This window comes from Lissotriton helveticus, chromosome 8 (genome assembly GCF_964261635.1).
Source record: "Lissotriton helveticus chromosome 8, aLisHel1.1, whole genome shotgun sequence".
In the NCBI taxonomy this organism is placed as follows: Eukaryota; Metazoa; Chordata; class Amphibia; order Caudata; family Salamandridae; genus Lissotriton; species Lissotriton helveticus.
Window position 1 is genome coordinate 344,367,597 of NC_136069.1, and position 14,196 is coordinate 344,381,792.

The 14,196-nt window shown below is 45.4% G+C and overlaps 1 protein-coding gene across 2 annotated transcripts in view; it reads left to right on the top strand.

Moving 5' to 3' along the window:
* PAN3 (poly(A) specific ribonuclease subunit PAN3) overlaps positions 1-14,196 on the top strand; it is a 1,108,727-nt gene that overhangs the window by 1,028,280 nt on the left and 66,251 nt on the right. For both annotated transcript variants that reach the window (XM_078657124.1, XM_078657125.1), the window contains exon 18: positions 8-72. In XM_078657124.1, the coding sequence (XP_078513250.1) occupies positions 8-72 (65 nt within the window). The remainder of the gene's footprint in view (positions 1-7; positions 73-14,196) is intronic.

Sequence of the window (14,196 nt, forward strand, 5' to 3'; positions counted from 1 at the left end):
TTTTTAGGAAGTACAAAACGGGAGACTATTTAGGCTTTTGGCAAAACTGGGAACAATCAACGAGAGACCAGAGTAAGTCATATTGTAATCTACGATTGCTTATGAATAATAAAATATTCTTTTTACCTCTAGCAATGTAATTGTTCCTTCACAAACGGCATAGCCGGCTAGGGAAGTCTAATTTTCTACTCTTTAAAACACATTTACAAACAGGGTTTCTTTTATTGGACCAGGATTGCATGAGGAAGACCTGCTGAAAGCAGAGAATATTGTGTATTCAGTAGTAAGGTCATATTTATTGATGTAGTTTGTTTTCTTGCTTCCTGCGTTCTCCGATTGCCTTGAAAAGTGAACCCTAATGTCACCATGGTGCCATACAAGCATTTGCTTTTGGGTAGCTGTACAATGACAAATTGCGGACGCTGATGATGCCGGGATACATGAATTGGAGCAAAGAGCAGTTAAAATGATGACTCCAAAAGTCTGGCAGAGCTTACAATGAGGTTTCTTGATTTTGCTAGCAGGTTAAAAGAAGTGTAGCTTTCCTCTGGAACAGAGACTGTGCACAAGGGCTTCTGAACATTGCAGCTGGGGGTTTTGAACCTAGAAATTTCCCCAGAATGAAATTGGGTGCTTCTCAAAATGTCCCTTATTTTTAATGGGTAGGTGTCTCCGCTTCTGATAAATGTTGCAGAATAGATAATGAAGGGAATTGTCTTTGTAAAGAGAAGAGCACTATAAACATTCCTCCTTTTCTCTATCTAAAGTAACAGATCTGAGCTGTGGTTACCTATAGTGGGTACGCAGCTCAGACCCTCCCCGCCTCATTGATTACCTGTTAGTCAAGTAATGCTGCCCAATGTACTGATAAATGAGTGCAGTCTGACTGATAGGACGGAAGTAGGATTTCTGCAGAACGTGTGCACTCCTACCTCACGTTTACCCTAGTAAATAGTACTTTTTGGACCCCCTACCTCAGCACTCATGACAGTCATGAGTGGTCACTAAGGACTGTTGTAACAGAGTAAGAACCAGAGCAGGTTCTGAGGATGCTCAGGCAAACCAACTGCACCCTCCATTTGCAAGTGCTTCTACTTTGGTCACACTGCTGTAAAGGGCTGACAATTAGAGTACTGATATCAATTTTAGTAATTAGGGCAGGCCTTTTTATTCTATTGTCTGCTAAGGAGTAGACCTAACAGCTGCTCCTGTGTTTTTCAACATCCATGAAAGGTGTGGACTCTCTATGTGTGTGTTTTTTGGTGCCTGTGATAATGGCCATAAGATACAAGTGGTTCATAAGATGGAGGGTTGGGTAGAGCCAAAACAGCAGAAGTGAATTGAAGGTCTTCTCTCAGATATCGCAGAAAACAGTGTGTTCGAGGCATATGAGCTGCAGATTACACACTGTGCATAGATGGCCACCTAGTGTTAGGCCCGGATGTTTGCAATTTGTTTTTGTTCTAGAAAGTCTTTGGAAGTCACAGGATAGGTGACTCCTCCTTTGGATCATACTGCGCATGGGCATCGGCTCCATCCCCAGATTGTTTTTTTCCGCCACCGGGCTCGGATGTTTTTCCAGCACTCCGTGTTGGAACCGATTTCCTTTGGCGCGCAATCCTCACCAGCTTCGACGGTATAGTTTCGAACGCGTTTACAGTCAGCGCTACTCTTCAACTCCGAAGTCTCCGATTCCTGTCGTCGGCAAAGGCCTTCGGTCCTACCTAGGCCTCAACTTCCAGCTCATGGAAAGGACGCCATTTAAAAGGTGCCCTCTATGTAGGTCGAAGTTTCCCCACACAGACCTACATGAGGTGTGTAACCTTTGCCTCTCACCGGAGCACGAGGCCAAAGACTGTTCCGCTTGTTCCTCTTTCCGCTCCAAGAAGCCGATCCGGGACCGAAGAGCTAGGAGAACAATGCCTCATTCATCAGCTCCGATTCCAGACGACATCTTCCAAGAGGGCGTTGATGTCCCAGAACAACAGCATGGCGTCGACAGCAACTCCGAGGACGAAGATTCTGAAGTCGAGGACATCACTCCAGCACAAAGGGTCGTAAATAAGACCATTGACACCGACCCTTCCTCGACACATTTAAAAAAGGCTTCGGTCACACCCTCGCCCTCGGGTGCACACTGAGACACTGCTTCCAATGCCCCGCCTTTGAGCTCGGCTAAGAAGCCCACTAAGCCTTCCGGCGACTCGGGCCCGGTTGCATGCCCACAGTGCCGGTGCACATCTACAGGCAACGAAAAATACATCATTATCGGCCTCCACGTCGGCATCGAAACAATCGGCGCCGAAGCCTAGTGTTACCTCCTCGGCACCGAAACCAAAATCGGACTCAAGCAAACCCGCCTCGGATCCGAAAAACCCATTGGATCTGAAAAAATCATCGGAGCCGAGAAAGGCTCATACTTCCCCGGCTAAAGACACTGCCAAACAACAAGCTTCAAAGCCAAAATAGGCTCACAGCTCAGTGCTGAGAAAGCCATCCGCACCAAAATATCTGCCTCCCGCAGAGGACTTATTTCATCAAGACCCTGCACAAAAGACTCTTGTTAAGGATCCAACCACTGGTCGACTAACTCTTAGTTTAAAAAAACGACCTCTGGACACACCTACACCTGCTCATATCCAAAGAAGAAGGACATTGCTACCTCTCCTCTAAGGATTCCTTCTCCTCCTCTCCCTCCTCCTCCACATATAGGATCACCGCCTCCTCCCCTACCACAGCACTCCCTTACATCTTCTCCTATACCAGATGATGACAACAGGGATGATAGCTCTGACGACACACGGGGTGGTGCAGATAGTGGGCCACCAGATCACTCTATTCCTCCGGGCTCACCTGAACCTTGGAATGATTATAATACCCCAGACGTCCCTAACGTCCCTGAAGACAACATCTATCCCTCTAGGCCTTCCCCACCAGAAGACACTATGGGATTTCATCAGCTAGTACACAGGGCTGCACAATACCAAGGGGTTGACCTACATACTGACCCTGTAGAAGAAGACTTCCTAATGGATACCTTATATAATGCACAAAGGTCCTAGTCAATTTTACCCATTCTTAAAGGAGTTATTAAGCAGGCTCCAGAAGTCTTCAAAGACCCAGTTAGAACTCGGGTCATCAACCCACGAATAGAGAAAAAATATAAAGCTGCCCCTCCAGATCCAGCATATATTAAAGGCCCAGCACCATTAGACTCTCTTGTGGTCTCTAATGCACGCAAAAGAGCAAATTCACAAACTTCAGGTGAAGCTCCCCCACCGGATAAAGAGTCTAAGCTCCTTGACGCATTCGGTAAAAGAACTGCGTCTCAGGCAACAAATGTGGCGTATTGCCAATACACAAGCATTATTGGCAAGATATACGACAGGGCACATTAGAATCACTAATGCAGCACCTCCCCGGTAAGTATACAAACAGGGCAAATGAGCTTAACCAACAAGGGAAAAACATCACAAACACCTCTATTTGTTGTGCACAAGATGCAGCAGGCACTGCCTCCAGAGCAATTAATACCAGTGTTCTGTTGCATAGACATGCATGGCTACGCATTTCAGGGTTCAAACCTGAAGTCCAAAGTGCCATACTTAACCAGCCCTTTGATGAGCAACACTTATTCGGACCTAATGTAGACGTATCCCTTGAAAAGATGAAAAAGGATACCGATACAGCCAAATCTATGGGAGCCTTGCAGTCGCAGGCTCCCAGATGCTCATTTCGCCGCTCATCTTACAGAAGCGCCACACAGTCCACCTATAGTAGGGGCTACCAAAGAGGTGGTTACAGAGGTAACAACAATAAGGGCAGAGGTAAAAACTCCAGCTCTGCCTCCACCCCTGCCCAATGACTTCCCTCCCCTTCCCCCGCCCCATTCCACTCCTGTCGGGGGAAGGCTACAACAATACCTACCAGCCTGGGAAAACATCACATCAGACAGGTGGGTGCTACAAATAATTCAGTCCGGTTACTGTCTCGAACTAACATCTACCCCCCACCTCCCCCCAAACATACCACCCACACAGCGTCCAATGTCACAACAACATTTGATACTGCTCAGACAGAAGGTTATATCCCTCCTGCAGAAAAATGCAATAGAAATAGTTCCACTGCATCAGCAAAACAAAGGAGTATTCTCCCTGTACTTCTTAATTCCAAAGAAGGACGTTTCTCTAAGGCCTATTCTAGACCTCAGACCCCTAAACCTGTACATAAAATCAGACCACTTTCATATGGTCACACTCCAGCAGGTCCTTCCACTCCTTTTACAAAACGACTTCCTTGTCACTCTAGATCTCAAGGACGCCTACTTCCACATTCCTATCCACATAGCGCACAGAAAATATCTCAGATTTGTACTAGACAGTCAGCACTACCAATTCAAAGAACTCCCATTCGGAGTCACAACAGCACCAAAGGTGTTTACCAAATGCCTAGCGGGAGTAGCAGCACACTTAAGAAGACAGCATATTCACGTCTTCCCATATCTAGACGACTGGCTCATAAAAGCCAGCTCATACAGCCAGTGTGTACAACACACTCACGCCACAATTCAACTACTCCATGATTTGGGATTTACAGTAAATCACACCAAGTCACATCTGCAACCGTCCCATGTACATCAATATATCGGCGCTACCATAAACACCGACTTAGCACTAGCCTATCCCTCTCCAGCCAGGATAACAAGTGTACAAACTCTCCTAACAAAATTTAAACTACAACGCTCTCTTCCAGCTCGAGTGTTCATGCAGCTCATAGGAATGATGGCATCTTGCATATTCATAGTACCTCACGCAAGACTACAAATGCGTCCACTTCAAGAGTGCTTAACACGCCAAAGGAACCAGGCTCACGGTCAATTAAGAGACCTAGTGTTGGTAGAAAGTCAGACTCATCGCAATGGTGGAGCACCAAAAACCTTTCAAAAGGCCGACCGTTTCTAGAGCCAGTTCCTCAAATAATCATAACAGAGGACGCATCGCTCTCCGGCTGGGGAGCTCACCTACTGCATCATACCATGCAAGGCAGGTGGACACCACAACAAAAGTCACTCCACATCAACCACCTGGAGTTACTAGCTGTATTTCTAGCCCTAAAAGCATTCCAAAAGCAAGTATCGGGCAAAGCTGCCTTAGTCCGCACAGACAATATGACAGCCATGTACTACATAAACAAACAAGGAGGAACACACTCTCTACAGCTCTCTCAGTTAACGCAGCAGATATGGAGATGGGCTATACCACTAAAGATCTTTCTCTTAGCCCAACATGTTCCAGGAGTACAAAACACCATAGCAGATCTGCTAAGTCGATAAACACAGCAGATCCACGAATGGGAACTTCATCCACAAGTTCTTCAACCATTCTTTCAACTTTGAGGACAACCTCAGATAGACCTTGCTGCCATTGCAGCATACTTACAAAATAGACAACATCTATCTATTTTAGAGTGCCTGCCATAAAGGCTTTTATGGAAGGACTCAAAAGAATAATCCCTCCCAGATCACCACCTTCACCGGTGTGGAACTTAAACATTGTTCTCACAAGGTTAATGGGACCTCCCTTTGAACCGTTGCATAAATGTGAATTGCAATTCCTAACTTGGAAAGAAGCTTTCCTAGTAGCTATTACTTCTCTCAGAAGAGTTAGTGAACTACAAGCATTCACCATTCAAGAACACTTTCTGCAAATGCATCATAATAAAGTGGTTCTCCGTACTAATCCTAAATTCCGTCCAAAATTCATTTCACCCTTCCATCTAAATCAGTTTGTTGAGCTGCCCGTATTTTTCTCGCAGCCACAAACAGTCGCAAAAAGAGCTCTTCACACCTTGAATTCAAAAGAGCATTGCTTTACTACATTGAAAAGACACAAACCTTTCGTGAAACTAAACAACTTTTTGTGTCTTTTTCACCACCACATAAAGGTAACCCCATATCAAAATCTGGGATAGTTAGGTGGATTGTCAAATGCATACAAATCTGTTACCACAAGGCTAAACGTACGTTATCTAGTCCTCCTAAAGCCCATTCTACAAGGAAAATAGGGGCTTCATTGGCATTTTTAGGGAACATTCCCCTAGACGACATATGCAAAGCAGCTACATGGTCTACACCGCACACATTCACTAAACACTATTGTGTAGATGTGCAAACTAAACAACAAGCAACTGTGCGCCAGGCTGTACTAAAAACTCTGTTTCAAACAACTGCAACAGATACTGGTGGTCGCCGCTAAAGGTGGGTACTGCTATATAATCTATGCACAGTGTGTAATCTGCAGCTCATATGCCTCAAACGGAAAATGCTACTTACCAGTATGCATCTGTTCTTGGCATGTTGAGCTGCAGAGTTACACACGCCCCCCCGCTACCTTTATCTGTTCCAGTATTATCTTAATTAGATACAAATTACATGGACATCACTACTTTTCTTGTAAAACTCCATCACTTCCCTAATGGCGAAAAAAAATCTGGGGATGGAGCCGATACCCATGGAGGAGTCACCTATCCTGTGACTTCCAAAAACTTTCTAGAATAAAGACAAACTGCAAACATCCGGGCCCAACGCTAGGTGGCCATCTATGCACAGTGTGTAACTCTGCAGCTCTACATGCCAAGAAGAGATGCATACTGGTAAGTAGCATTTTCCTTTAGGCCAGACTGAAGATTGTTTGAGAGGAGACAATGGTCCCTTTGAGGCTACGGATTCGCCCCCTGCCCTTTCCTCGCCCATTGTTCTTTGGAAGGGCTACCCGTCACAGGTTGAGAGTTAGTTCAGGAAGTCATTCTTGAATTGGTTTATGCCCTAGTTATAGGGTTGCACTTGCTTGGGGTGTCTCTGGCCCACCTCATCGTCCTTCTCACACTTTGGACAAATATGACGGTGGACCAGTCTACTTCGAAATAGCTAAATTGTCCAGAACCAATCATAGCACTGAGCCCCTGAATTCACATTCTGTCTTCAGCATTGGTGTGAAGATGGAATATAATCTTCCAGTAAGTATGTCAAAATTCATAACCAGAAGCCTGGTATTACATACTAGCGGAGACCAGGGGAATACTTGAGAGCACCAGGATTAGGGTGACCACCGCCATCTCCCTTTGCCCAGGTTCTGGACTAGTAATCTGTAAAATCTACGAGTCAGGAGGACCTGCACGGATGTTGTTCTGCGTGGTAGTTGACCAACTACCAGAGGGGCACTGGAGGTACCCTTGCACGAGGAAGATGTTGCCTTGAAGGAGAGGGATTTTAATTGAGCTCAGGTAGGATACATCGCCACTGCTGTGACAGTGGGGATTCTTGCACTGCTGTGGTCAGAGGTCTACGGTCTTCAGCACAGGTAGCTACAACTCACATTCCCTCATCCCTCCCGCCCTCCCCAAATTATGATCCTGGAAATAAACAGGAGCAAGTTTCCGGAGCCAAGCATCTAGCACCAAGACGTAGACGGACGTCAGGAAAAGGCAACCATGGTCTGTAGTTGAGCGAAGGCCAAGAACACACAGACATCGTGAAGCGACTGCTCAAGGACTTCACCATTGCGATCTATGGTGGTCCCTGAGCTTGTTTGGGAGCAGGATTGTGGCTAGGCCCAGCAAAGTACCCAAGCTGCAAGTTTGCTTGGACCACAAACACCATGACCCTGCTGCAGCCTCCTCTTCACTGGTGAGGCTGCTACTTGCTTGTGGTAGGCGACAGCACATAGTGTGAAGTGTGCAAATGTTAGTGGTCCGGGGCAGACAGAGTTATCATGGTCCATTAGTATCCATAGGAAATTATTGTTGTAATAGTACCTGTGGGAAATGGCCACTGTGATTTATGCTCAGTAATTTGTAGTTGTGTGTGCAGTAGAAAAATAGACACATTTTAACAAATTAAATGTCTGGGCACACAGAGATTTATTACTGATTATTAAATGTCTATTGACTTCTGAGTCTCTAACCGCACACCACCTCCCCGGGTAAGCTTTGGGTTGCTCGCTCCCACTACTTTGAAAGTCAAGTGCTAATTTGTGTATTTAGTGTTCTGCTTTGGGACCAACATTATTGCTAAGCTCCAAGGCAGCAGTGGTTGATTGCCTTAAATCACTCAGTCTAAGCCCGTAACCCTTCATTAAATGCCCTGGGATGCCTGAAAAAGTTACTACATTTACACTGATGTATCGTTTTTACAGAGGGTTGAAATTCTGACGGAGTATAATTTAACCTTGTTTATCTATGAATGATGTCATCTCCAGTTACCTTTTTTCTTATGTCATTTCTGCACACACAAATACGCTGCTTCATTTCCTGAAGTTGAGAGTCCAAAATGTTACACTCACGATCAGTTTCGTACCTGTGCCCCAATAACAGCCAAAGGCCCATATGAATAGGAGGTATAAGCTCCTATCTTAGTGAAATATCTCATGTTGCATAAATTGAAGCACCCATCCAAGCAATTGTATGGGACTATGACTTGTGTTAGAAGAAATAAAAGCTTTAGAATAATACATTGCTGTAATACTTGCTAAGTTGTAATTAGACACTGGTGCTATGGTTAAGGAGTACAGTGAATGATGAAACACACTCTTCCAGGCATGTGAGCTGTAGAATCACATGCTTTGCATACTCCTGCCATCTAATGTTGGGTCCGGATGTTTGCAAGTTGTTTTTCTTTGAAGAACTCTTTCCAGTCACAAGGTAGGTGACTCCTCCTTTCGGTGATCGTGCGCCTGGGCATTGACTCCATTGTTATAGTTTTTTCTGCCATCTGGTTTGGACATGTATTGCTGCACTTTGCTTCAAAACCGTTTCTTCGGGTTCCCCTCTGTGCGCAATCCACTTTACCCGCGTCGGTATTGTTTCGAGCGTGTATCCCACTTCCCCGCGTATCGTATCAGTCGAGAAAAATGTCTATTACGATCGAGGATCTTCAGGAAGGCCGTCCCGCCTAACCATGTCAGTCCACTACGCAGTCGATGGAACAGACTCCATTCAAATTCTGCCCTCGGTGCCACGCGAAGTATCCACACACCGACACACACGAAGTGTGCAACTTGTGCTGGTCTCCGGAGCACAACGAACAGGACTTCGATGCGTGTTGATCGTTCCCATCAAAGAAAACACTCTTTGATTTGTCTGACTCGAATTCGGGAAATGCAGTCTCAAAACGTCAAGTACACACCGGACATCTTCGGTGAAGGATCCGAGCACGAATTTGACGCACAAGGGGCCGAGGAAGAACAAGAAGAACTTGTCTCCATTCCAGAATCGGACTCCGAGATGGAAGAAGACTTGGGACAAGGTCAACATCCCGTGAGCATCGAACGTCCCTTGACCCAAACTCCACCTCAGCCAAAACAAAAGGCTTCGGTCCCACCCCACCTTTGGGCCGTGGTCGGCACCAAGAAAATGTTTGTGATGCCCCGCCCTCCGGCTCTGCACCGAAACACGTCAGTAAGCCTTCCGCCTCGGACCGAGTCAACCAAAGTCTAGCACGGAGCCGAAACCTTCAGGCTCAAAGCGAAAACCGCTTTGAGCCGAAATCATTGACACCAAAAACAAAGCCTCCTAAGTCATCGAAACCTTCTGCGCCGAAAAGCCATTCTACCCCATCACTGAAATCCTCTGTGCTGATACCTAAAACTGTTCCTTCTAAGCGGCAGGATCCGATTTTCTACACCCCAACACCCAAATCGGACCCAAAACAAAAGTAACTTTATATAAGTCTAAATACAGGACTTGTTCTTACTAAATCACCACGTAAACCTGAGTCAGAGGACACCCTATGCCATATTCCTTTGAAGAAGAAGAGTGTAGGTGCTAATGCAGCCCTTCCTCCACCACGTTACCCTACACCATCTTCTCCACTTTTTTAGCATTTACTAATTACACCACCTAACTATCCACCACCCCCTGATGATGATGATGGAGATTGGGGGAGGGGAGAGACAATATTTTACCAATAGGCCCCTGTAAGGATTATAACACGTATTCACCTACAGATAACGACCCAGATCTTTATCCTGCAGAGCCTTCCCCTCCTGACGACAATGTAGGATATCTAGAATTACTTGCTAGAGCTTCAGAATATCATGGGGTACAGTTACACAAGGAACCTCTAGAGGAAGATTTCCTATTTGAAACGCTCAGTAGCACACAAAGGGCTAGCCACACTCTACCTACGTTTAAAGGTATGATGAGACATGCAGATGATATCTTTAAAGATCCAGTGCCTGCTCGCTTTCTCACCACCAGAATTGATAAAAAATATAAGCCTGCACCTTCAGATCCAGTCTTTATTAATGACCAGTTACCACTAGACTCTTTGGTGGGCTCTAATGCCTGTAAACTGGCTAATTCACAGACTATAGGGATGCTCCCCCTCCTGACATAGAGTTAAAACTGTTAGATGCCTCCATTGCCAACACCCAGGCCCTGCTTGCCAGATATGATAGGGCACACTGGGACGAAATGGAGCAATTGCTTCAACACCTCGCAGAAGAGCACAAAGCAGAAGTCCAGGAAGGGAAGCTCATATCCAATTCCTCAATTAGATGCGCTTTAGATGCTGCATAAACTACAGCTAGAGAGATCAGCAATCGTGTTTTGTTAAGGAGACATGCATGATTGAGGATTTCTGGTTTCAAACCCTAAGTACAGCAGTCTATTTGAAATACTCCTTTTGATAAGGAACATCTCTAAGGGCCCAAAGTAGATAGTTCATTAGAAACAATTTAAAAATACACAGAGGTAGCCAAGTCTATGGGATCTCTGCAGTCTCCCTCTAATCGGGGATCCTTCTACCGTGGAGGGTCGAAAACCAGGTCATCAGACAAAACTGCTGCTTTCTACAAGGGCAATAATCAATCTTTCTCTACAAGGGGCTTCTTTAGAGGAGGATACAGAGGCAACAACAACCAAGGTCGCGGCAGGGGTTCCACACCACGCAATTCCCCCCTCCCCCATCAAGTAGTGATTTGCCTACACTCTCCCCCCCCCCCTTCCCCCGCCCCCGACCCCCACCACCAACCCCCACCACCACCCACATTATTTAACATCTTCTACAATTCCTCCCCATTTGGCAATCTATCATCACAGACAAATGGGTGTTAGGAATTATCCAACATGGTTATTGCCTGGAGCTTACCAACAATCCTCCAAACATTCCACAACGTTCTCACAAAATGTCACCGGAACATTTACATCTGCTTCAGCAAGAAGTCCAATTGCTCCTATCCAAAGGAGCCATAGAACCTGTCCCATTAAAACATCCAGGACAGGCGTGTACTCCCTGTACTTTCCCGTCCCCAAAAAGGACGGCTCCTTGAGACCTATTCTAGACCTCAGAGAATTAAACCTCTGCATACTTTCAGAGCATTTCCACACAGTGACACTTCAGCAACTGCTCCCACTACTACAACAGGGCGATTTTATGTCTACTCTAGACTTAATGCAAACCCATCCTCTCCACACCACTGGAGTCAAGCTATCCTGGCTGAAGACGGCTGATAGCCAGAAACCGGTCCTAGGATGCTTGATTTCGGTCCAGGAAAGACATGGCTTGGCAGTTCGGGCTGGACTGTTCCCATGAGGCACAGGTCAAGGCTGATTTGCATATGGCCATGTCTGAACTGGGGTGGTGTGGAGTGCAAAAAAACAATGCATTTAGGCCCAGATCTCTGTACTGGGGTGAATGTATGACATTGTTCTGCATTCTGTCCATCAACTGTTATTTTTGCATTACTCTAGACTTAACACGCATATTTCTACATTTCAATTAACCCTGCTCATCGCAAATACCTCAGATCCATAATAGCAGGTCATCATTACCTATTCAAAGTACTACCGTTTGGGGTCACCTCTGCTCCCAGGATATTTACCAAATGTTTGGCAGTAGTCGCAGCACATCTAAGAAGACAACACAGCCATGTCTTCCCATACTTGGACGACGGGCTCACCAAAGCCGGCACTTACCAAATGTGTCTCCAACACACTCAAATTACTATTCAATTACTTCACCAACGAGGGTTTACGGTAAATGCGTTGAAGTCTCATCTACAGCTTTCCAACACACAAACTTACCTGGGATCCACGATAGTCACTCACAAAGCTCTAGCCTCTCCCAATACAGCCAGGATTCACAGTATTCCGTCCCTTCTCACTCAATTTCAGACCAACCAATCATTAAAAGCAAAGGTATTCATGAAACTGCTATGGAGGAATGGCATCTTGCATTACAATTGTTCCCCACCACGACTTCACATACATCCCCTTCAAGAATGCTTAGCAAGTCAGTGGAACCAGTCGCAGGGTCAGTTGACTGATCTAGTGTTGATAGATGACCGCTCCCATCGCTCTCTGCAGTGGTGGAACCCACAAAATGTATCCAAAGGGCGGCCCTTTCTCGCCCCTGTTCCACAGACTGAGCTAACAGCAGACGCATCTCTCACCGGTTGGGGCGCTCACCCACAGACTCACACAATCCAAGGATTGTGGAGTCTAAAGTACAAGTCCCTCCATATAAATTACTTAGATCTACTTGCAGTGTTTCTAGCGCTCAAAGCCTTTCAAACTCACCTAATAGGCAAAACTGTCACAGTCTACACAGACAACAGGACAGCTATGTATTATATTCAAAAACAGGGGGGGGGCGGGAGAGGCACTCTCTCCAACTGTCACACCTAGCACAAGCCATTTGGAAATCGGCCATACATCACAAAATGTATCTCCTAGCAGAACATCTTTCAAGAGTAAACAATCAGATTGCAGACCTTCTCAGCAGACAGACAAAGCAAATACACGAGTGGGAACTTCATCTGCAGATTCTTCTTCCCTACTTTCAGGAATGGGGATTTCCCCACATAGTCCTGTTCCCCACAGCTTAAAACACAAAAGGCCCAAGCTTCGTCTCCAGGTTCCCACACCCGCTCTCCAAAGGCAATGTCCTATAGATGAACTGGCCAGGGATATCTGCCTATGCTTTTCCGCCTCTCCCACTCATTCTGCTAGTAGTTCGTCATTCTCCTATCTCCCACATGGGCACGTCAACGTTGGTTCACTACCTTACTAGAGCTCTCAGTAGTTCCACACCAAAAGCTGAATTCCACTCTTCTCACTCAGATCCATGGAGAAATCAGTCATCCAAATCCCAAAGAACTTAAACTAGCGATTTGGCTCCTGAAGTCTTAGAGTTTGGTTATTTACAATTACGATAAGACTGTATGAATAGCCTAAAGGAAGCCAGGAAACCTACTACTAGGGCATGTTATGTAGCAAAGTGGAAACAATTTGTTATATACTGTAACAATAACAAGATCAATCCCCTTGATGCTTCAGTGCAAAACTTCATTTGTTATCTCTTCCACTTACAGCAATCTGTATTAGCCTACACATCCATTTGAGTACATTTAGCAGCAATATCTGCTTACTTACAAAACAAACAACACTTATCTCTATTCAGAGGACCAGTAATTAAGGCCTTTACGGAAAACTAAAGTTATACCACCAAGCCCTCCACCTGCACCAGTTTGGAACTTGAACATAGTCCTTACAAGGCTCATGGTTCCACCCTTTGAACCAATGCACAAGTGTCAACTACAATTTCTCTCATGGAAGGTTGCTTTTCTTATTGCAATCACTTACTTAAGGAGAGTTGGTGAACTCCAGGCACTAACTATACAAGAGCCTTTCTTTCAACTTGACCAAGTGGTTCTTCAAACTAATTCCATATTTTTTCCTAAAGTGGTTTCTGCTTTTTGCACCAATCAATCAGTTGAATTCCTCAACCTGATTCTGTAGCAGAACGGGCTCTACACACACACTAGATGTTAGAAGAGCTCTACTATATCATGTAGAAAGAACAAAAGATTCTTGTAAGACAAAACAGCTCTTCTTTGCTTTTTCGCCACCACACAAAGGCAATCCCATATCTAAATCAGGCATTGCAAGACTGATCATGACATGTATCCAAACATGTTATGTGAGAGCGAAAAGAACCTTAACAATACCCCCTAGAGCTCATTCCGCCCATAAAATAGGGGCTACTATGGCCTTCTTAGGGAATATTCCCCTAGCTGACATCTGTAAGGCAGCAACATGGTGTACACTGCACACATTCATCAAACACTATTGTGTAGATGTGTTAGTGAGGCAACAAGTTAATGTAGGCCAGGCAGTAATTAAAACACTTTTTCAAAC